The 23,044-nt window shown below is 34.7% G+C and overlaps 5 protein-coding genes across 9 annotated transcripts; 3 read left to right on the top strand and 2 right to left on the bottom strand.

Annotated features, from left to right (window-relative positions):
- Window positions 1-556: 556 nt before the first annotated feature.
- Window positions 557-2,989, top strand: LOC103857338 (indoleacetaldoxime dehydratase). The gene is made up of 4 exons (XM_009134504.3): window positions 557-1,025; window positions 1,494-1,985; window positions 2,067-2,351; window positions 2,645-2,989. Exons 1-4 carry the CDS (start codon window positions 615-617, stop codon window positions 2,972-2,974), a joined length of 1,518 nt encoding a protein of 505 aa, XP_009132752.1. The 5' UTR covers window positions 557-614; the 3' UTR covers window positions 2,975-2,989.
- Window positions 592-8,722, bottom strand: LOC103857336. Of its 2 annotated transcripts, none has more exons than XM_033288968.1 (2): window positions 4,935-8,722; window positions 592-1,881 (listed from the first exon to the last, which is right to left on the bottom strand). In XM_033288968.1, the coding sequence occupies exon 1, from the start codon at window positions 5,106-5,108 to the stop codon at window positions 4,962-4,964; it is 147 nt and encodes a 48-aa protein (XP_033144859.1). In that variant the 5' UTR covers window positions 5,109-8,722; the 3' UTR covers window positions 592-1,881; window positions 4,935-4,961. The 2 variants fall into 2 exon arrangements, with proteins under 2 accessions (XP_033144859.1, XP_009132751.1); XM_009134503.3 differs by lacking the exon at window positions 592-1,881 and adding an exon at window positions 2,598-2,989.
- A 223-nt stretch (window positions 8,723-8,945) lies between these two features.
- On the bottom strand, window positions 8,946-11,367 carry LOC103857335 (PTI1-like tyrosine-protein kinase 2). 2 transcript variants are annotated; one of them, XM_033288964.1, is made up of 7 exons: window positions 11,113-11,367; window positions 10,677-10,830; window positions 10,229-10,474; window positions 9,747-10,147; window positions 9,522-9,654; window positions 9,360-9,446; window positions 8,946-9,289 (listed from the first exon to the last, which is right to left on the bottom strand). In XM_033288964.1, exons 2-7 carry the CDS (start codon window positions 10,725-10,727, stop codon window positions 9,164-9,166), a joined length of 1,044 nt encoding a protein of 347 aa, XP_033144855.1. In that variant the 5' UTR covers window positions 10,728-10,830; window positions 11,113-11,367; the 3' UTR covers window positions 8,946-9,163. The 2 variants fall into 2 exon arrangements, with proteins under 2 accessions (XP_033144855.1, XP_009132750.2); XM_009134502.3 differs by having other exon boundaries at window positions 10,229-10,476; window positions 10,686-10,830; window positions 11,113-11,366.
- Window positions 11,368-11,546: 179 nt separating this feature from the next.
- LOC103857334 (TBC1 domain family member 22B-like) lies at window positions 11,547-17,052 on the top strand. Of its 2 annotated transcripts, XM_033288966.1 has the most exons (9): window positions 11,547-11,774; window positions 12,454-12,868; window positions 13,161-13,247; window positions 13,336-13,474; window positions 13,549-13,720; window positions 15,604-15,674; window positions 15,935-16,072; window positions 16,138-16,229; window positions 16,334-17,052. In XM_033288966.1, the coding sequence occupies exons 3-9, from the start codon at window positions 13,168-13,170 to the stop codon at window positions 16,596-16,598; spliced, it is 957 nt and encodes a 318-aa protein (XP_033144857.1). In that variant the 5' UTR covers window positions 11,547-11,774; window positions 12,454-12,868; window positions 13,161-13,167; the 3' UTR covers window positions 16,599-17,052. The 2 variants fall into 2 exon arrangements, with proteins under 2 accessions (XP_033144857.1, XP_033144856.1); XM_033288965.1 differs by lacking the exon at window positions 11,547-11,774 and having other exon boundaries at window positions 12,335-12,868; window positions 13,161-13,474.
- Window positions 17,053-17,462: 410 nt separating this feature from the next.
- On the top strand, window positions 17,463-20,170 carry LOC103857333 (uncharacterized GPI-anchored protein At1g61900). Of its 2 annotated transcripts, XM_033288963.1 has the most exons (7): window positions 17,490-17,716; window positions 18,042-18,085; window positions 18,234-19,061; window positions 19,143-19,388; window positions 19,470-19,628; window positions 19,727-19,777; window positions 19,867-20,170. In XM_033288963.1, exons 3-7 carry the CDS (start codon window positions 18,443-18,445, stop codon window positions 19,956-19,958), a joined length of 1,167 nt encoding a protein of 388 aa, XP_033144854.1. In that variant the 5' UTR covers window positions 17,490-17,716; window positions 18,042-18,085; window positions 18,234-18,442; the 3' UTR covers window positions 19,959-20,170. The 2 variants fall into 2 exon arrangements, with proteins under 2 accessions (XP_009132748.1, XP_033144854.1); XM_009134500.3 differs by lacking the exon at window positions 18,042-18,085 and having other exon boundaries at window positions 17,463-17,716.
- Window positions 20,171-23,044: the final 2,874 nt, after the last annotated feature.

Below are 23,044 nucleotides of genomic sequence, written 5' to 3'. Positions count from 1 at the left end.
TCTCTTATTTTATAAAATAGAAAGGTTTAATGGTATAATGCAAACTGGACTAGACATAAGATTTAAGAAAATATACAAATTACCAAAATTGTGTTATAAAAACACATATTTATCTTCTTGTTTAATCTATTTTCAAGTAGTTATACCTGAAATTTTATCACATATACTGATATTTCACTGAAAATATTTATTTAATAAAAATATGATAACAAAAATAACGCAGCGTAGCGCGGGTAATTACTAGTAAATCTCAAAAGTTGTTGTCTATTCTTTTATTTTACTAAGTATTTTTATAATTGAAAAATAGCATTTATATAATACTTGACCAAATTGAAAATAGTAATTATATTAAAAAATACAAGATATAATAACAAACTGATCATAGATTTTACGTTGAGTTTACGTTAATATAGTGATTCCAAATTGGCTGTGATTGTCTTTTTTGTTTACGTTAAACAATTATTATCTCAACGTAAACGAACATGCAACCAAATTATAATACTACATTTTATTATAAGTAAGCTAAAATGATGACGAGAAACGATGAGTTCCTACAACCCTATAAATTCTGAGGTGAAGAGGAGTTAAAAATCACCAACTAAACACTTAGTTACATGAGAGACCAAAATCTAACAAAAATGGAAATAATTTTAATGCTCTCTTTGTGCTTAACGACCCTCTTAGCCCTTCTCTTGCTCAAATCAATCCTTAAACGAACCGCCAGCAAAATGAACGTACCACCATCTCCATGGCGACTTCCCGTGATAGGAAACCTCCATCAGGTCGGACTCCACCCTCATCGTTCCCTCCGATCCCTCAGCTTCCGGTATGGACCACTCATGCTCCTTCATTTTGGCCGTGTCCCAGTACTCGTTGTCTCTTCTGGTGAAGTAGCTTATGAGGTTATGAAAACACACGATCTTAAATTTGCCAACCGCCCGAGATCAAAAGCTGTTCATAGGATTATGAATGGTGGGCGTGATGTAGTATTTGCTCCCTATGGAGAGTATTGGAGACAGATGAAGGTATTTTATCAACCCTTTCTAATTCTTCTTTAATTGTTTGTGTTTATTTGTTATATTCATCTTTATACCTTTTTCGTCTATAACTTACACCCCCGCACACACTACTAAGTTGAACCCGGATTATGAAATGGTTGTAAAATCATTGGCTAGGTTAAGCTCTGATCAACTAAATTTATTATCTAAAGTTATAGAATGATTAAAAAATATCAAGTAGTGCATATATAAACCTATTATAAGAAAGAGACATGATGTATTTTTATGCCATGATATGTTTGAATTATTTTACACAGTGTACTACCATATATTATCATCATTAACAGAGAATTATCATATCGATATATAAACATATTGAACCATCAATACATATATATCCAATTAATTATGTACAAAAAAACTGAAAAGGCTGAAAAATTATGTATACTCTTCACAATTATATTATGATAATTCTAAATCTGCTTTTGGATGAAGAGTGTATGCATTCTGAATTTACTCACCAACAAAATGGTTGGGTCCTTTGAGAAAGTAAGAGAAGAAGAGGTAAATGCAATGATTGAGAAGCTGGAGAAAGCAAGTCGGTCTTCTTCATCAGAAAATCTGAGCGAGCTTTTTATTACTCTACCAAGTGATGTTACGAGTAGAGTTGCCCTTGGAAGAAAACATAGTGATGACGAAACTGCGAGGGATCTCAAGAATCGTGTGAGGCAGATCATGGAGCTGCTAGGCGAGTTTCCGATAGGGGAATATGTCCCATCCTTGGCATGGATAGATAGAATCCGTGGATTCAATGATAAAGTGGAGGAAGTGAGTCGCGGGTTTAGCGATCTTATGGACAAAGTGGTGCAAGAACATCTAGAAGCTGGTAAAAAGAAAGTGAATTTTGTCGATATATTGTTAGCAATCGAAGGAGAGATGAGTAATGGATTCCAGGTTCAAAGAAACGACATAAAATTTATGATTTTGGTAAGATCATTATAAACTAATATTTCATTAAAACATTAGTTTGAGCAGTGACATGTAACTTTCAAATCACTTCAATATCAGGATATGTTTATAGGAGGAACGTCAACAACTTCGACTCTACTAGAATGGACCATGACGGAACTGATTAGGCATCCCGAATGTATGAAGAAACTCCAAGACGAGATTCGGTCAAGTTTTATACCGAATAGTTCATACATAAAAGAAGAAAAAGTTGAGAAGATGAAATACTTAAAAGCCGTGATTAAAGAGGTGCTCAGGTTGCATCCTTCTCTTCCACTAATACTTCCTAGAGTTTTGAGTGAAGATGTTAAGTTAATGGAATATAACATAGCCGCAGGGACAGAGGTAAACCATCTTTACCAAATCAAATTATCATACGTAACTAATTAATCATTTTTTATCAAACTAATTAATCATTTATTAGCTGAAAAGAAACTCTTTGGTAAACTAGCATTTGTTAACACATAATTTAACACATACATCTTAAGTCATTGTTCTCAATAATGATATATATAGATAGTTTGGTCATATTTGATCAACAAGTCATGGTGATTTATAATGTAATTTCTTAGCATCCTAAACCTACATATATATAGAGAACATGATTTTTGATAAAAGTGTAATGGAGACATGTCCAGGTGATAATAAATGCTTGGGCAATCCAAAGAGATACTGCGATATGGGGACTAGAAGCAGAAGAATTTAAACCAGAAAGGCACTTAGATTCACCTACTGATTATCGTGGAAAAGATTTAAACTACATTCCATTCGGATCAGGGAGAAGGATTTGTCCCGGGATAGGATTCGCTTTGGGTTTGGCAGAAGTGGCAGTGGCCAATCTTGTAGGCCGATTTGACTGGAGAGCAGGGTTTCGACCAAAGGGAGATCAATCTGATATAGCTGAAGCCGTTGGTATCGATGTTTGCCGCAAGTTTCCTCTGATTGCATTTCCATCTTCGGTTGTGTGAGATGCTCTTGATCACCTAGTTATGTATTATTAATAAGAAGAGTTGTAATAGGAAAACAACTTCTGTTTAAGTTGTTACTTTCTTCTGTTTTATAAACGTTATATTATAAACTTTTTTTTTGTAAACTACATTTTGTATACATATTAATAAAGTTTATACAACTCTTAATATGCCTTTTTATGATTAAATTATTAGTCGAAACATTATACGAATTTTGCATTTAAATAGTATTAAGAAACATATGTATAACCGCGCTATTAGTAAAACAGAACATAAAGATACATTGCACGGTCTTGTTTGCGGTAAAAGCCTTTTTCCATGACAGAATTTATTGAAATCAGGAGATACTCATAACGTAGTAACTATTAGGAAAAAAGAAAAAGAAATAATAAAAAAGAATGACAAAAATCTCTCAAATGAGATGTTTTTAGATATTCTTAAGAAATTTAGTTTGCCAGTAGTTTGTTTCTAAGTGGTTTAATGTTTAAAAAAATATTAAAACATAATTCAACAATTCAATCATGTTACAAAATGAATATTTTGAGTTGAAAACTCTTTTTTTTTTGAAAGAATGTTAAATTAATTCAACCAAAAAAACTGTTTTACACTTTGTGTTACATTGAGTTGAGAACTCTTTTTGAGAACCTCTACCGATAAGGATGCTCAAAATATTTTTTTGGAAATCGAAAATTACCAAAATGAATATTTGCCAAAATAGAATTCTCAAAAAGAGTTCTATTAGGTAAAAAAAAAAATTTGGAAATCGAAAATTACGTTTGAATTTTTTTTTTTTAATTATTTTTTTAATATTTATTTATATATTTATTAGAATCTCAAATTTCACATTCCAAAAACCTTACCCCGTCCCTCAACTCTAAACTATAAGTCTAGATTAGTTAACTATAGGATTTTAAGTATTTTTTACCTTTCATTAAAAGTGATGATAAAAGTGATTAGTGTAAACAATGAAAAGTAATACTATGAATGTGATATTTGTGGCGATTTCCTTATAAATATTGTCATTAATTATAACAAAGTTGGCTACAATTTAAATAGTCAAAATGTTTTTCACGAAAGTGACATAAAATTTTAGTTGCAATATCGTATCAATAATGTAACAGATCTGTGACCAAAATGATTAGTATCAAAATTTAGTCACAATATCTCTATTTTCTTGTAGTGCTATTGATGAAGCAGAAACTTTACAGAATAGAATTAGAGATCCGTTGATTCTGAGAATATTCGAAAAACTAAAATAATCACAAGGTTATTCGTTTAGTTTTAGAATCCCCGAATAAACCAAGTCTTCTTCGATTCGTTGAGATTACCAATGATCTATCGAAAACAAGCAACAAAGATAAAAATTTTAACTTTTATAACTTAATCAAAAATTGAATACAACTCTAGACATAAAAAGCCTATATATGAAAATATAAAAACTATGGAAACCCTAATCCTAATTAAAATAAAAAATATATATTAAAATAAAGATAATAAAAATAAATGGTAATTATTCTAATTCTACTCTGCATCAGCTATGCACCCCCATAAACTCATTTCTTATATATACCTCACATTTGAATCATATATATTAATTTATTAAAATTTGCTGTAAGTGGTCCTACGAGTTAGAGAGGCGACAAAAAGGATGAGCAAAAGGAAGATAAGAATTGTATTACACACACACATATATATATATAATGACAGAAATCTTGTGAACATAATGTAATATTATTATTTCATGATTCATAAGTAATAGACACCGATACATAACATTATTACTTAAATCTAGCTAAGTCTCTCAACACTCCAAAGTCAAAAATGTTGTTTATGTAATAAATACTAAAGCCTGCTTGCGACATGGATAAATACAGGCACGATCCCGTGCTTCAGCAGCTCAGCTAAGCTTATATATATATTTGTGTTGTGCGTGTGGTTCTAAGATAAGAAGCATAATTACTAGTTATTTAACTGTCAGTGCGGAAGATCAAGCCGCCGGAGCCACGTCACTGTCGTCATCGTCATCGTCTCCGCCACTCTCTTGGCCAACAATTTGTGAGTTATAAGGAATAGGCCGTGTGTGAGCTGACTCGTATAGCCTGTCTTCTGCTTTGTCGTGACTCATCACTGCCATTTTTAAATAAGGGTTTTGTTGTTTCTTTTTTTTGTAGCTCTTTAGTAATGGTTGCAGATGAGCTCATGAACTTCCCTCAATTTATAGCACTTCTAGGTTTACCATGTGTTTTCATCTTTCATATATTCTCAACTCTCAAGAATAATTAATCAACAGCGACACCGGGGCATTTTGTGGGGTTATATTTGAACGATTAAAAAAACAAATATATTCACACGTGATTACGAGACTCTGGTAATGTCCAATCTAATTATTATTTGGAATTTTATATCAAGAAGGTAGGATCTACATAGCTATAAAAGTAATAATTTGTTAGATTCTAGTATCTATTCATTGACAGTTTAGCATTCAAATGAAAACGTTTCACAGTTTACGGAAATATGATCTGACGGATCTAGAGAAAACTAGTGTAAAGTGATAAACAAATATATCAAAAAGACACAATAATATTGCATCATAGATTACCAATTCTCTTACACATCTTTAATTACTTAGGATCCTGAATGAAAATATGCAGAACAGCTGCAAATATTTTTTGTTATTATTAACTGCAATGTGGTGAAATGAGGTTGGTGAACATTCAGAACCTTAGACAGACATAAATGTGTGTCTGTAGTTTAAACATATTTTGTGGACAAAATAAACCTAATGAAAATGCATAAACAAGGCACCAGCCGCACCATATTAAATTGATTATAAACATGTTTAGACACATAATCGAGAAGTGAAATATAAAAAATAAATATTATAGTGGAACTTTATGTTATTTCCATCTCTAGGACATTTTGTTAATTTCTTTGCCCTTTGTGAAAAGCTAAGAGAGGGCAAAGTGCGACATGGCCACGCTTATCACCACAGCTTTGTACAACGTGGCGCATGATGGCCCACACATGAGCCAACCTCATGGAAGTTGGTCGCAGCTCGCGTTTTTCACGTGGAGGGAACAGTTCATGCACACTCTTACGTTGCCTCGCCATGCGCCTTCTAGTACCTTTGTCTATGTATACAATATCTACATACATATGTGTCAAAACATATTATGACCTCATATATACTCTCTGCATTATAGCTTTTGGGATAAAAGCATAAAACCCTAAAGCTCGGGCATAGTCTTTCCACTCTATATGCAGGCCCGACTCAAAAAACTTTTAGATCCGTGGCAAAATGGTAAAATATTTTTTTTTAAACATAAATATCTATGGTAATTTAAATTTTTTGGTCTTTATCTTTAATTTTTTACAAAAAATTGGACCCTTTTTAATACTATTTATACAAAAAACAATTTGGATCCTAGGCTCATGTCCCTTTTGACACCCTTCTAAGCCGGTACTGTCTATATGTTGGCTACTTTCATTGGAATAATTCATATGGAAAATTGAGTCATAGTATTATTCAATTAGAAATGGGCTCCCCAGTAAAAAATACAACTTTATTTAAATGCACCAAAATTCATATGTATGTTGCAGCTTAGTTTGTATAAACATTTGCACCCATGAAATAACCTTTTGTCTATTTTTATCGTTTTTCCCCACTTATTATATTTTACAGATCCGCCACTTAATGAGCTACTCACGACTCTAAAATGCTCTAATTAATGATTTCTTCTCCAATTAATATTCAAGATGTACTCTACTGATGTTCGAATTAGGACATCTCTATCCCTACTCTATTTTTTCCTCCAAAATAGAATAAAAGTAAATGTGAAGTAAGGAATACTCCAACACACCTTCATAGATCTAATTCCATAATAAAATTTACTCCATAAATTGAGTAATCTATTTTTTGTTTGTTCATTACTCTATTATGGAGTGAAAAATATAATAGGATTGAAATAATTTTACTCTATTTTTATTTTTACTCCATTTTGGAGGAAAAAACAGAATTTTACATCGGAGATGCTTTTAGACAGCAACCAAATAAGAGAGGCCAACATTGGCAGAACTATACAAAACCATCAAACCACCAATGAGTAGCAGTGAAACTCCAGTCAAAATTCAAAAACAAATATTAAACTTTGGAAAAATTGAAATTTCAAAAATGAAGTTTATATATTATTAAAAATCTCACTTTTGTAATTTCATTTGTAGTTTTACAATTATATAGATATATATTAGACCTTTACGATAATTATATATATATAGAGAGAGATTTAAAATTATATATTTTGCAAATAATCTTAATAATTATTTTTGAATTTATGTATAATATTTATGAAAGATAGGATTGCATGAGTCAAAAATAATTAGTGAGCCTATTTGTGAAATATATAACTGTCACGACTAAATTGATGAAAACACTAGAGAGTTTGTTCAAATTTGAGGTGTGTATCATTTAATTTGGCTTAGAACTTAAATTGATGAAAACTCTAGAGAATTTGTTACAGTTCAAGTAGAATATTGATATTGTGGTTGCCTTTTTTTGGGTTAAATATGTGAACTTCATTAAAATATGAAGCTGGTTTATAACAAGTACAAAATTGTGGTATCTTTGTTTTTAGGTTACAACTCCCCTAGAAAAGAACAATGAGGATGCCGATGCTTTGGCAAAACAAACTCTCAGATCATCTATATTGTAATGGATCCCTCATGGACTGGGCTTTATGCCTACTTTAATTTGAAGTATTTTAGTGACAAAAAAAGGTCACAACTCCCCTAGAAAAAGAGAGACCAGAGTGGTGAACTAAGAAAACTGACATTGTGCCTCATATCGTGTTCTCCAATGCTTAAACTAGGTTTGGGTGTACGATTTTTGGTTCGATTCCGCTTCGATTTTTAGATTTTTTGGTTTCAGTCTTTCTGTTCCAAAGATATAAGAACCACGGTAATTTGTAAAGATCGGTTTGTTTTTTTTAAATTCAGTTCCGATGCCTATGATATTTGTATTACTTGTTTTAATGAGCTTTATAACTTTTGGTGGGGTTGATAATTTTTAGATTCCAACTCCTTGGACGTGAGTCTTGGAGTTTTCTTCCACGCTGTGGTCACCTCTTTTTAGAAGATGTATGTCCATATGGTTTTTTTTTGCGCTCTTAAAGAAGAAGAACACATGGGCTGATGCGTGATGGGCATCATTTGCATCAAAGGAGAATGTTACTACTTACTACTTCATTTCGTTCTCTTTTATCCACCCCCTTTGTGTGGATATATGTTTCATCTGCAGTAAATGCATCGAGGATGTGATTTATTTCATGTAGAGTATAGACTTCAATAGGTAGGGTGAGATGACATGGACTCGCACACTACTGTCCTCGCGATTTTACTTGTGATAGTTTTACGGTCTCCACTATGCGTAAATACTGATGCAATGAAACAATACATACTTAAGTTTTAGTCTCTTAAACCTTGTTCTTACCAAACGTGAGTCCATGACATGATACAAAACTTCATAAATCTGCCTTCAACTCTCTCTTGTATTCGAAATATTTTTTTTTCAAAGCCACTATTATTAGTGCTTTTTGATGACAGCGATGGCCAGGAACAAACTGGTGCTACTACAGTATTCTTTATTACTTCTGTCTGTCTGCTTTAATCAGTGTGGCGTCGAGATATATTAAACCATGTGTTACATTTGTTTCATTAGACCACTTACTCATTACTCATCCTTCCAAATCCAATCTGAATTTTTTTTTTTTTTTTAATTTCTCTCTATCTCTCTCCAGCTAGCACAATTGTGTCGTAATGTTCGATTGTGATACAGTTCAAATAACATATTAATACATATATAGATTCTTTATCGTGGAACACGCACTTTAGACCGTAGAATCAGAATCATAACATGCGCTGTTCACAACTTGTTAGTCACTGTGTTTGACTCTGTAAATGCCTAAAGAGAATCAGATTAACCTTGAAAAGAGGTGTCAATATATAGTCGAGAGACCAAATGAGACCAAATATTCAAATGATTCCCCAAGGAAATGTCAAAAGAACAGCAAACGCAATACATCTTTTGTTGCTCCAATCCAGACATAAAACAAATGCAAAATATCAAAGTATCCCTCCCTTTCACACCAAAATACAAACTAAACTTTGTATGAACAAAGAAAGAATCCAACAAACTCAAGACTCAGGTACAGGGGCCGGCGCTGGAGGTTTGAGAAGTGGCTGCAAAGCTTTCACAACGATACTCATATTCGGTCTAAACTCTGATTCATATTGCACACACAATGCTGCCACCGCTGCTAGCTGCATTACAGATGGAAACTGAGTTATTATCATCCAATTATTTCAGATATTTAGGATGCTTCGATAGTACCTTAGCTACTGACTTAGGAGGATACTCTCCTTTTAGCTTTGGATCAACACACTGCTTCACTTTATCTTCACTCAGTCTCGGTGTAGCCTGAAATAATAAGACATGAGATTAAACACAGAGCAGGACACAGATTTGGAGAGAGGGCACAGATGATAAACATACCCAGGTTACAAGACTCTGTTGGCCACGTGGCATTGTGTGATCCACAGGTTTCCTCCCTGTCAAAAGCTCAAGAAGCACAACCCCAAAGCTATACACATCACTCTTCTGTGTCAACTGTCCCGTCATAGCATATCTGCAAACAGAAACACACGTGTCCTTAGCTGCTATGCTTTCATCTGGATGCAATGCAACAGAGCTTTAAGGTTTTAAAGGAACGTTAATTACTCTGGAGCGTGATAGCCAAAGGTTCCCAAGACTCTTGTAGAGTGAAGACGAGCAGCATTATCAGGAGCTTGATTCGAGAGATTGAAATCAGCAACTTTCGCTTGATAGTCTTCAAAGAGAAGCACGTTGCTAGATCTCACGTCTCTGTGTATAACAGGAGGCTGAACCTTCTCGTGAAGGTACTCTAAACCCCTAGCCGCCTCAACGGCTATCTTCACCCTCGTTATCCAGTCAAGCGTTGGACCTGGCTGCGCGCCTTGCACTCCCTTTCTACCGTGTAGGACGTCGTGGAGCGATCCCATCGTTGCAAACTCGTAAGCAAGAACACGGAGGTTCTCATCGACGCAATAACCCACCAGCTGAATGAAGTTCTCATGCTTCAGTCTTGAAACCATTGAAACCTAAGGGAGAAGAAGCAAGCAAGAGGATATAAAGACAAAGCTTCCCTAAAGACAAAAGAGGGTAGAGAGATTGAAACTAACCTGACTCAAGAACTCGGTGTTTGTCTCAGCTTCAGGGGCAACATCGAGTTTCTTCAAAGCAACTGCTTTACCATCGCTGAGAGTAGCGTAATACACCCTTCCGTAAGATCCCTCACCAATGAGCGACTTTGATCCGAAATTGTCAGTCTTCTCTTCAACCTCTTCCACAGACAAGGGAGGAACTTCAATGGGGAGTGCTTCCTTGGGCGCCTCAGGCTTTGCAACAGCTTGTGGTTTTGCCTTATTTGCTGCAGGTAATGTATTACAGTTAGAAACATACAAATATATTCATCAAATGTTTCAAGTTACCTCCAAAACAGTCAACTCCTAATCATTATGTGAGAACATATGATACTAGTAATTATCCAAAGCCTAAAGCACTCTATATAGTGTGCAAAGCATAGCACAAGAATAATAACCATAAGGGGAAGTCTCAAGCATACAAAACATTACATACCATCAGGTTGCTGCCATTGAGTTTTGAGATGATGGTCATCATTTGATATATCAGAATCTCCTCGTCTATGTCCACCACAACAGATCCACCTGGGCATATTTGTTCTCTTCTTCAAGTAAAGATCCTTCCTCAGAGCTTTTGGTTCCTGAAACCGTTCAAACCCAACTGATTATTGTATGCATAAAACTATCTTCTTCTACTAAGCTCGCCATCACAATAAAGCTCAAGGCTTTCATCTCACAAGAAACTGGAATCAGGGTTCGCATCAAGACTGCAACTTTACTAAGCACAGAGTCTAAAACGAAGATCGAAATCAGAAGATCGAAATCTAAGCGAGGAAAGCAAAGATGGGTTTGCTTGAAACGATCCAAGAAGTGGAAAATCGAGAGAATTGATTCCAGAAACAAAGGAAGATTCTTTCTTTTACCGGTCGAATCTCCAAAACGTGCTTAAGCTGAGACTTATGTGTTGATCTCTCTCTAGGGGTGCTTCCTCTGCGTATGATTGTCTTCTGTGTAGAGATGACAGAGAGGGTGAGTGGAGAAGGAGAAGACAGAGAGAGACAGATAGGCAAACTCTGGGGGCGGATATAAACCGGCCAAACCAAAAGGAAAGCCGACTTTTTTCTCCCTTTTGGCTTTTTCTTCTTTTTTGTTTTCTAATTTATTAAAAAAAAAATTTATATTCATTTCCACTATATAATTGACCCCGATCACTCACTTTTTGTTGTGTGTAGATCCCTTAATTTTCAATTTATCTAAATAAGTATTTAACTTTGAATTCACAGATATGCAACCTAATATATATTGAATCAGTTCAGAACAAATTCTCTGTACTTGGTCATTCCTGATTATAAATTTATTTTTTATCATGCATGATTAGTACTATAAGGCTTCAAATCGTTTGTAGACTAGAATATATAAACCAGATTTTATTCTTAAATGTAAAGAATTATTTTATACTATTTTCAAGTGAAACTGATGATGTTATACAAATTGACATATACACTCACAATCTTCAGTCATGATGATATCTTTATCTTTACAAATTGACATATACACTCAATCTTAAAAAATATTTTTTTAACTTGTAAAATCCTACGTTGCACGGAAGCTTCATCGGACGTCCGCTTCCCGCTTCGGAATCGGAATCGGAATCGGAACCTTGTGAAAGCTTGCGGAATCTCGCTTCCAAAACGTTTCTAAAATATTCTCTTTAAAAACCTGTTGGAAGCTTATGATTCCGTTTTGGAATCACGCTTCCGTTTAAAAAAACAAATACAATGTATATCAATAAAATATAAAACCATAGTTTTAATCTATATAAAATAAAAAAAATTAATAGTAATGAATATTGAGTTATAAATATACAAATATCAAAAATAATACTATAAATTATCTTTATGCATTGAGATTTTTTATTAAAGATGTAGCACATATTGAAACATATTGTGTCAATTATTTATGAAGATTAAAAATAATTAATATAATATTTTTTGTAAACATAATTTATGTGTATTTTTACAGTTTTAATATAAAATCATTTCAAAATTATTATAAATGAAGAAATGTTTTATTTCAAATTTAAATCATATAATTTTTAGTCCTAATTTTTTAAAAAAATTTACATATATATATATATATATATATTTATATATGGATATACGCTTCCAACACGTACCCGCTCCCTAATATTTTAAAAAATCTCGCTTCTGCGCTTCCTTACGCTTCCGCTTCCACGTACCCGCTTCCGTTTCCATGTAACATAGGTAAAATCACATTCAACATGGGAAGAAATCAATTCAGGATTTGGTTAATTCAGAAAACAGATTACGTTTGAAAACTGTTGATGTATTTTTTTTTGTTTTCTATCAAGTAAACTCTCTTCCGAAAAATCTAATGAGAAGATGTTTTTTCCAAATAAAAGTGATTTTTTTTATGATTTTCTAATGCTTAATTCAATTTAAGAAAATCACAAAACTGAAAGAATTGAGAAAAAAAAACAGAGAAAAGACAAAATACTAAATTGGGTAAATCCGAATGAAAGAAGGATCCTCAAACTATTGCACAGGGTGAGGGAGTGCATGGACGCAGAGAGACCCATCTCATTGCCTTGATAAAATTTCAGTTAACTATTGAAAATGATTAATTGAGAAGATGAATATTGAAACTCAGCTATGTCAGGTAAACCTGGCACACAAATCTCCCTTCTCTATGGCCTTGTTATTAATGAGATATTCGAGTAAGAAACTAGAATTAAATTGACTGAGAAACATAATTGATAAATGTTTTGCTCACCTAGACATTTTTTTTTGAATATGTTTATTTCCAGACTGTTGTCTAACGAACATAATAACCATATATCAAATAATGTCGACTTGAAAGTACTAATTAGTGACCAATAAAAATATAAAGCAATTTGCCTTCTTCACTCCTCCTGTGTTGTTGTTGTTGTTGCTGCTGAACGTGGGAATAGGAAAAGAATGGAGGGAGGAGAAGAGGAGCAGCAACAAAAGCGGGACGATTCCAGATTCAATCAAACACTCGAGAACAACGTCCAAGGGTACCCCGATCATTCAGTCGACCTGCATTCATTTCTTTAGATCTGTTTTGAATTTGAATTTTTGTATTATTTTGTTTTTGTGTTTCAGGTTTCTTAAAGGACGGAGTGTTCCTGGTGAAGCATTCCTCACCAGGAGTCCCGATCCTCCTATGTCTCCAACGTCATACCACCGCAGCTTCTCCGAGAACGACGCCGGGAGAAATGATCACTTGGAGAATCCCCACGAGGTACATAAGAGCTTTTGACTGACCTCTTTCTCTTAATAATAGGTAAATAGAAAAATTCAAAAATGTGCCAGGAGGAGGTGGAAGATCAGAGCTCGAGCAAGAAACATGATAATACATATGCTGGGAAGCTACGATCAAGCTCCAGTGGTGAAATGATGGTGAAGCAAGTGATAGGTGTTAGATCAAGCGATTACGGTAGAGTTATCAAGTTCAACAAAGTCCTCTCCGATACTACTGTCATTTTAGGTTCTCTCTCTCTCAAATTTGATAGTATGTTCACTACAAAAAAAATACTATATTATGACAATTTTTTTAGTAACAATGTTAAATAATCCGTAACAATAAAGATATTGTGACATAATTGTGACAATTTGAAAACAGTTACAATACCATCGTCACAAATGTTTCTTAGTAACAAAATTGTCAGTGTTTGCGACACCTTAATACAGTAATGATTCAGTCACAAACAGTAACAATATATACAAGTAACAAATTGGTTATAATTACCAACTAAAAATAATGTCACAAAACTGTCATATTATGTGACTGCGATAACGTGTTAACTCCGTCACTCATTACAACGGAACTTTAGTCTTAAACTGTCACAAATAAAGACTGAAAAATCATCACAAATGTGTCTTCAGTTACGACTACCTGTTAGTCACAAATTTGTATATTTTATAACTTAAATATCATCATAAAGCCATTGCAATTAGTTACTACTTTGTCATAGTTTTTTCACTAATTCATGAAGTGTTGCAGTTACTTATGTGTTGATAGAAGCATCTAGTCGTTTGAAGCTATTCATTATTTGTAACTAGAATATACAAAAATACAATACAAGATAACATTCATATAGACAATAGCGTTAACAACTTAACACTTTATGATTTTTGCACAGAAAGCAAACGATATGGAGACTTCCTATACTATGATATTTTCGATTCAGATCCAGCCATAATCTCTAAACAAAATCTAACAGTGAAATTGTCTTCGTCTTCTTCGATGATTTCTTTTACCCCGACCCCGATCTGCTCCACCTCTTCCCTTGACTGGGGAATCTTACTTCTCCATTGTTCTCCTTACTGACCATGCTGCCGGCAAACACCACCTCAGCGTCAAGGATGAATGATGATAGTATCGGAGAGAAACTCCTTCGATTTTTTTAACCATAACGATAAGCTCTCTCTCTAAGCCAGCGGCAGCTTTAGATTTTTATGGAGTGCAAGAAAGTCTGTACATATATATACAGAGGCACCTCTTTTTAGGGTTACATAATAATAGATTTTAAATGGGCTTTAAGGATATAGGTAAAATAATTAACTGTAAATATTATTAAGTCTCATGATTTTTGTGTCACGTAATATTGTAGAGGGAATTATATATTAAAACAATTTGGTACAAATTATATATATATATATATATATATATATATATGTATTGTAGAGGGTATTATATATAAAAAGTTAGTATTTCTCTTTCATTTTTGACTTAATATTTTTATATAATAGAAAAACAATTCTGTACAAATATCAATCAAAATAATGATTTAAAATATAATATGATATGTTCATTTTTGTTATAAAGAAAGTATATATACGAATGACTAAAATGATAATAAGTAATTTTATATAATACATTAGAAATACAATGAACTTGTTAATTACATCATTTGGTTGCAGTCTGCTACAAATAAAAAAAATTTGCATTCGTACTACTAACTCATGTTTAGTCACCCTATCATCATAAACTAAGACAACCAATTCATAACAAATAACAAAGTTCTGACCATGCATTTGGTCATAATATTGTTACCCTTAGTTACAACTATCACTTTTGTCACAGTTTTGTTTCTAATTGGGACGAAATTTAGCTACAGTTAAAATAGTTATAACATTGTGACAAAATAACAACGTATTTGTCACATAAAATTTTGGTTACAATATTGTATCAACAATGTCACAAATCTGTGATAAATATTATCAGTACCAAAATTTAGTCACAATATCTCTATTTTCTTGTAGTGGTTGTGAATGATAATCTTGCGAGACATGGCCTTATATCTTTTGTTAATATTTGTTTATATGATATATATATGCTTTACTCAATTTGGTCTTTCTTACCTGCAGAGAATCTGCGAGAGCTAGCGTGGAATGGTGTGCCACACTATATGCGCCCTGATGTCTGGCGTCTTCTCTTGGTACTACGCCCTCTACCACTTTCATATTTAACCTTTTACTAGATACTATAACTTCTGGTCACTTTGGCTTTTTATCCTTCTTTGTTTCCTAGAACAATTTTAGTAATCATCATAATACATTCTGTAATTATCTGTTTAGCTTATCTCAGTGAATAGTCACATAATTGATGTTACTAGCACTTCCTTTTATGTGGTAACAATTTTTGTTTTTATTTTTGGTTATTTTTTACTATTTGAGTTTAAATATAAACTGACGACAGGGATATGCACCACCTAATTCAGATAGAAGGGAGGCTGTCCTGAGAAGAAAACGTCTTGAATATCTTGAATCTGTTGGCCAATTCTACGACCTTCCAGACTCCGAACGTTCTGATGATGAGATCAACATGCTTCGCCAGGTTCTTCTTCCTCTCTTGTCTCTAAGAACTTTCAAAAGTATCTTAGCAACTTTATTCTTTCTCAGATTGCTCTTGACTGTCCAAGGACTGTACCAGACGTCAGCTTCTTTCAGCAAGCACAGGTGCAGAAGTCATTGGAGCGTATTCTTTACACGTGGTGAGTTGGAGAATGCGGGCTTTGAGAACAGTTGTCCTTCACTCAACTTTACAATCAGATATGTTGAAAGCTAAATCTAAAAGTGTAATTTGTTGAGTTTGTAGGGCCATTAGGCATCCAGCGAGTGGATATGTTCAGGGAATAAATGATCTCGTCACTCCTTTTCTAGTTATATTCTTGTCGGAATATCTAGAAGGTGGTGTAGAGAGTTGGTCAATGTCGGATCTATCTTCTGAAAAAATATCAGATGTGGAAGCGGATTGTTACTGGTGCTTGACAAAGCTACTTGACGGTATGCAAGATCATTACACGTTTGCTCAACCTGGAATCCAGAGACTTGTGTTCAAGCTCAACAAATTACACTTTTAGATTTAGCTTCAATTATGATATGACTGTTCGTTCGTTCTTTGGTTATATTTTACTCCCAAAATGAGCGACTTTTTCCTCAATTATGATATGACTGTTCGTTCGTTCTTTGGTTATATTTTACTCCCAAAATGAGCTTTGGTATAAATGGTAAATGCTAACATTCTTTGTCGTGTTAATTGTGCCATTAGTTTATGTATGGTTTCTCACACGACACTTGTTTATTCTGTCACCAGGTTTTGTGTTTGTAATATTTGTAGCTTTTTTACTCATTCAGTCATTTGCATGGCTGTCTCTCTCACTCTATACATGCTAATCATGCCCTCTTTTGTAATAATACGAAGATAAGATAAGATAAGATAATAGAAATGAGATTAGATATGAGTTAAAATATTAGAAGTAATAATCAACCTGAAAATTCAAACAGAGAATGGGAAAAAAAAAAAAAAAAAAAAAACGTTGTCAACAAAAATCTAACTAAAAAGATGATGATGGACTCTTATCTCTTGTCTTGGATTCCTAACTAAGGCATAAATAATCAATACAATGTTAAAGTCAACATCAATGAAATTTTGGTCGGTTATTTATTTATTTATTTTTGAAAAGGAAAGAAGAATACTAATTTTGGTCGATTATTTGCATGTTTCATTATTAACTCTGTGGGATAATTGTTTATATTTACATTGACAACTGACAAGGAACAGTGTTTGAAGCAAATTATTAAGGACTTTTAGGATATAAATTTTTTTTGTCATTTATTTTTCAGAGAGAAAATTAGGAAAAGGTTCAAAAGAGAAAAGATTAATGATGGATGTAATGTGATGAGTCATCACTTTATAAGACCAAAGCCTCGTTACGGTAAAATGAAAAAAAAAAAAAAAACACAGTGAAGAAGGTAAAGTAAAGAAGTTGTTTTTGCTTTCTTTTGGTTTGTGTGGTTCATTCATTCGTTCATCTCTGAGTCTTCTTCTTTTTCTGCTGAGGTAAAGGAACGAACACTCTTCATCACCGCCATAATCTATTTTATCTCTCAGAAGAAGAATCCGACCGACGTGGTTCAATATCAAGCTCTCACCTTGGAAAACAATGGTTTGAGTTTCCGGGGATGGTGAAATTCGCCGGTATCTTCACTTGTTTCTTCTCGTATTTAGATATAATGAAGTGTTGAAAATCACTTGTAATTTCTTGTTTTGGGTATTGACTCTGCTTTTCATATGTCCGGACAGAACATTAAATTTTTAACCTTTTCGTCTTTTTAAGATGATCTATGTATGCTCTTGGATACAAAAAAACATAAGTATATGGTTGTTAGATGCCAAATATTTTTGGTGGAAGCTTTATAGAATCTCTTTTATGTTTTGGGGGCTTTGATTCTTCATGTTGTTAAAGTAAGAATTTAGTTGGAATAATATTCTGAATTGAAAAAAATAAAACTTTTCATGATAGAGTGATGTGGTTGGCAAGATAATATATGAGCTTATTCAACTAAGGTACAAGATTCACCAAACACTCTAACTTCCTTTTTTCTGCTTCACTCAAAGTTACTAATTTTTTTTTTTTGTTAATTGATGAAACTAAATAAATAACTTGTGTGGTAAAAGTTGTTTGTTAATCTTTTAACTTTGCTTCTCTTATCAGGTTATTTGGTTCATGGCTTCTTGTTATTTATTATCTGGTTATCAAGCTTCCAAGATGTAGCTTCTCAGTATAAAGTTAATGACCACAGTAACAAAACCACTACCTTTGAGTTAGCAAATCCACCTGGTACTGGAGTATCCGGTCCCATTCAAGTATCACCTTCCGTCATCCCCAAATACGAATCCCCTCCTCTACCCTGGACACCACCAATGTACCCTACTTTCCCTGATACATACCAACCGAAGCTAACCGGTAAATGCCCCGCAGACTTCCAAGCAATCTCAGCTGTTATAGATACAGCAGCCTCTGATTGCTCCCAGCCGTTTGCAGCACTTGTCGGAAACGTGATATGCTGTCCACAGTTCGTTAGTTTGCTTCATATCTTCCAAGGACAGCACAACTTGAAGAAGTCTGAAAAGTTGGTTGTACCTGATTCAGTTGCTGCAGATTGTTTTTCGGATCTTGTTAGTATCCTCGTCAGCAAAAGAGCCAACATGACGATACCTGAGCTTTGTTCTGTAACGTCTTCGAATCTTACCGGGGGGTCTTGTCCTGTACAAGATGTGGCAGCGTTCGAGAAAGCTGTTAACGGTAGTAGATTAGTGGACGCGTGTCACACTGTTGACCCTCTTAAAGAGTGTTGCAGGCCGGTTTGCCAAGGTGCGATTATGGAAGCGGCGCTTGCTATCTCTTCAGGAGGATCAAACAACAACGTCAACGCCCTTAACGACTGCAAGAATGTGGTGTTTTCGTATGTCTCAAGGAAGCTTCCTGCTGACAAAGCAAACGCAGCGTTTAGAATATTATCGTCTTGCAAAGTCAACAAAGGTTACTGAACTCTGTAATCATCATATTACCTTTTGCTCATCTAGGAAATGGTTTTTGAGTTTTACATTGTGGGGGTTACAGCTTGCCCTTTGGAGTTTAAGGAGCCAACGGAAGTGGTCAAGGCTTGCCGTAATGCGGCTGCTCCAAGCCCTTCTTGCTGTAGCTCGTTGAATTTATACATTTCTGGGATACGTAACCAAATGCTGATAACGAACAAGCAGGCCATTGTCTGCTCAACAGTCATCGGTTCTATGCTACGGAAAGGTGGTGTCATGACAGATATCTATAAGCTTTGTGATGTCGATCTAAAAGATTTTAGTGTCCAAGGTAGTAGACTCCCAAAGAAGTGCATAGTCAGGTTCCTTTTATTCAAATCTCCTGACATTTTCTCTTTTGGGCGATAAGCAGCATATGGAATGCAACAAGGTTGTCTTCTCAGAAGCTATCCTGCAGACTTGATATTTGACAACACAACAGGGTACAGTTTCACATGCGATCTGACGGATAATATTGCTGCGCCGTGGCCATCTTCATCGTCAGTGTCTTCTTTGTCTCTCTGTGCTCCTGGTAAACATTTCTATTTACCTGTTCTCTTCTGTGTAGATTGCAAAGAAAAAAAAAAAGAGTTTGGTTTCGTCTGATACAGTTGAGTTACAAATTTGCAGAGATGTCATTACCTGCCTTGCCAACATCGCAGCAGGCCCATATAAATCACGGTGCGTATTAGTTTGCTTGCAGTGTAGTCTTTAGTCTTACAACAGATTAAACGTTAAATGCAATAGAACTCAAAAGACTGTAATTGCAGGGTTTCACGATGAGGCGTTTGGAGCGTTGCGTCTCATTATTATTTTGGTCTCTGTGGTGTATGGTGCTGTGAGACATCAAAATGAGATTTAGGAGGTTTTGTTTTTTTTGTAGTTAGTGAGGACTGAGGACTTTGGATAAAAACAGTGGCAAGCTCATTTTTTTATTTTTTTTTCTTCTGTATATGTTTTGTTGTTAACAGGGTAAGGGATGATCCAGTAATATATCTTCAAAATACTGATTTCAGCGTGATATAATTTATTTTAAAACATAATTGTTGATCAAGGGAACGAGAATGAACACTATATTCTTTAGTATTTCTTAAACTTTTTATCATTCACGAAGAATAAGATTTTTTTTCATTTTCTCTTCTTTCCTTTATATCTAGAGATTTTTTTATCTAAATTTTCAATGCGGTATTTTGTTTGATATCTTGCATTCTCTCCATCAAAACTAAGGACCACATTCATCTCGTGTGTTTTTCTTCCGTTGAGAATATTTCTACCACAACATCACAGGTTCCATGATCTTCTGACTAGTTTCTGTCACAGGCCTCCTTTTCCGACTTAAAAGGTCTCATTTATATTCAAATCGTATTTTGGTTTTCTTGCAGATTTTTGTCAAAATTGGCTCTGGTACCAATTGTTAAGAAGCAAGTCCGCAATCAATTGGTGACAGCTTGTCCTGTAGGAATGTTGTTAAAGGGTGAGGTCCTGGGTTCGAGGCCCACCAACAACCTAATTATGAAGTTAGAAAGAACTCATAATGGAGGGGTTGGGGTCGGTGCGCTGCAGCGCTGTGAGTCTAGGGTCCATGGGTGGGTAGTTCCACGGAGCGGGTTGTCAAAAGTTGAGTGGTGTGGTCAGGTCTTGGATGCCAAGGATTCTTTGGTTATGAAATCTCTAGATGTTATGGTTTGATGCAATGAACTCTTCTTCATATATATGCATGAACACCAGCCTAAAAAGGCACACTCTTTTGCTGCTTTTCTTATCTAATGTCATTTGTAAACTTAAGGTTTAAAACATTATTTGCAAGCCCTTCCTTTCCAATATGTTAGATATCCAATAAAAGTGGGGGAACAATATATATATATCCTTATAATGTTATATAGCCTTGAGTGAAATAGTTTCTTAAACCTTGCAAAAATACAGCATGTGTCAAAAACCAAATAAGATTCTGGCTACACAAAACTCACAAAACAAAATTAAATTGTCGAAGACTAAAACATTCGGAGTAGTGGGGGCAGAAAACAGATACCAACTCAAACAGGTGCCAGTCTTGGAGTTTTACCAATCTTTAATCTCATGTATTTTGATTGATGATCCCCAAGCCAAATCCTCTCATATGCTTAACCGATCAATGTGTGTTCCAGATTTCAACAACGAATGACTTCCACACAGGTTTTGGTAATCTCATCCATTGGTTTGCTCTTAGCCCTTGCGCTGCATTACCGTCTCAGGTTTTCTCGCAGACACAATGGCCATCTCATGATCACTCAAGTTTTGCAGGAAAACAAAAACTGTCATAATCCTTTCTTGGTAACATTTTATAACACTAATAGACCAAAAACATTACATGGGACTTTGTTTCAGATACTCAGTGAGCCCAAGAAGAAGCTCAAGCACATTGTCAGTGCAGCGACGAGGTGATCGATCCTAAACAAGAACAACAAAAACAATACAGATTGTTTTCTCCTTCTTGTCCCAAATGAATGTTCCTTGGTTGGTATATAAGGAACAGAGGCCTGAGAGGGTGACTAAAAATCTAAAAGTGGCAAGAGTGTTCAACACATTGGTACTGAAGAAGATCCCAAGCCTTTGTCTAATAATTTCCAGTTTCTCTGGCACATGAACAGTCAATTGTGGAAGAAAATAAGGTTAGTGTCAACAATGTTGCAGAGGAGATGTCAATGTTGCGATATCCCACTCCAATCATGAAGAAAAGGATGTGGATAATGGAGACTGGTCCTGCCACAGAAGAACACTGCGGTAAACAAGAGCATGTAGATAATCATGGAGAGACTGAACATTTGACATCAAACATTGCTGGTTCTGTCATAGAAACACACTCCAGTGAAGAAGAGCATGGAGATGATCATGGAGAGGCTGAACCTTTGACGTCACCAGACCTCTCCAACCAAGAATCCTCCAAGAGAGACTCACAATACTTCAAATGAATCACCAGAACTAAAGCACTCAGCTAAACTTTACCCCGGTGTCAGAAAGATCTGGTTGTTCGCAATGGAAATGAGGTCTGGTGAGTGGTGTGGTGTGGTCAGGTCCTGGTTGCTGATTGCGGAGTGCTGGATTGTCTAAATGTTATGGTTTGATGCACTAACTCTTCTTCATATATGCATGAACACCAAGCATATAAAAAGCCTATTTAGACTCTTCTTCTGCTGCTTTTCTTTTCTAGTGTATTCTTTGCCAAGCCCTTACTTAAAATATGTTAGATATCCAATAAAAGTGAGAAACAACGAATCATCTTAAGAGTCAATTATATATGTTCTTATGTTATATAGCCTTAAGTAAAAGAGTTTCTTAAACCTTGCAAAAACACAACATACATGCATGGAGAATAAGAATATTCTGGCTACGCAAAACAGAATTAAATGGTCAAAAAACACTAGAAACATCTGGAGTAATAGGGCTCAAAGTTATTTTATTACAGTGAAAGAATGTCTTGTAACAGAAAATAAACTCAAACAATATAATGGTCCCAGTCTTAGAGTTTTACCAATCTTTAATCTCATATGACTTTTGTTTAATGATCTCCAAACCAGATCCATTCATGTTTTTTAATCTCATCCATTAGCTTGCACTTAGCCCTTGCAATTTCTCCAAGAACATCCCCCGTCTCAGATTTTCTCACAAACACAAAAGCCATGAGAAGCTGGAGAGATTCTCTCACAACGTTGGTAAAATCAGTATACATTTTATCCTCTTTTGAAATCTCTATGATCAATAAGATTATAAGGAAACGTCGTTTGTGTCTCCCTTCTGATTTTGCAATGGGATTCAAGGAAAGGAGAGAATATCCTCATCAGATTGGTGTGAGGAAGACATTTACAGCTTCTTTTCGGAAGGGCCTGATGCTGATTCTCTCTCTTCATCAGATTGGTGTGAGAATATCCTCATCAGATTGCTCTTAGCCCTTGTGTTCTAAGTTACTTTGCT

Source organism: Brassica rapa, chromosome A03, assembly GCF_000309985.2.
Source record: "Brassica rapa cultivar Chiifu-401-42 chromosome A03, CAAS_Brap_v3.01, whole genome shotgun sequence".
NCBI lineage: Eukaryota > Viridiplantae > Streptophyta > Magnoliopsida > Brassicales > Brassicaceae > Brassica > Brassica rapa.
The sequence above is the reverse complement of the archived record's forward strand: the minus strand, read 5'-3'. Positions and strand labels throughout refer to the sequence as shown.

Excerpts from the sequence above, each read along its gene's own strand:
- LOC103857334 (XM_033288965.1), top strand. Across the intron at positions 15,675-15,934 it reads ATGTCTGGCGTCTTCTCTTG|GGATATGCACCACCTAATTC; the intron begins GTACTACGCCCT and ends AACTGACGACAG. Across the intron at positions 16,073-16,137 it reads AGATCAACATGCTTCGCCAG|ATTGCTCTTGACTGTCCAAG; the intron begins GTTCTTCTTCCT and ends ATTCTTTCTCAG.
- LOC103857338 (XM_009134504.3), top strand. The coding sequence starts at position 615 with ATGAGAGACCAAAATCTAACAAAAATGGAAATAATTTTAATGCTCTCT. Across the intron at positions 1,026-1,493 it reads AGTATTGGAGACAGATGAAG|AGTGTATGCATTCTGAATTT; the intron begins GTATTTTATCAA and ends TTTTGGATGAAG. Across the intron at positions 1,986-2,066 it reads ACATAAAATTTATGATTTTG|GATATGTTTATAGGAGGAAC; the intron begins GTAAGATCATTA and ends CTTCAATATCAG.
- LOC103857336 (XM_033288968.1), bottom strand. The coding sequence starts at position 5,108 with ATGGCAGTGATGAGTCACGACAAAGCAGAAGACAGGCTATACGAGTCA.
- LOC103857335 (XM_009134502.3), bottom strand. The coding sequence starts at position 10,782 with ATGCCCAGGTGGATCTGTTGTGGTGGACATAGACGAGGAGATTCTGAT. Across the intron at positions 9,447-9,521 it reads AACAGAGTCTTGTAACCTGG|GCTACACCGAGACTGAGTGA; the intron begins GTATGTTTATCA and ends TTATTATTTCAG. Across the intron at positions 9,290-9,359 it reads CTCCTAAGTCAGTAGCTAAG|CTAGCAGCGGTGGCAGCATT; the intron begins GTACTATCGAAG and ends TCTGTAATGCAG.
- LOC103857333 (XM_009134500.3), top strand. Across the intron at positions 19,389-19,469 it reads AAAAGATTTTAGTGTCCAAG|CATATGGAATGCAACAAGGT; the intron begins GTAGTAGACTCC and ends GGCGATAAGCAG. Across the intron at positions 19,629-19,726 it reads TTTGTCTCTCTGTGCTCCTG|AGATGTCATTACCTGCCTTG; the intron begins GTAAACATTTCT and ends ACAAATTTGCAG.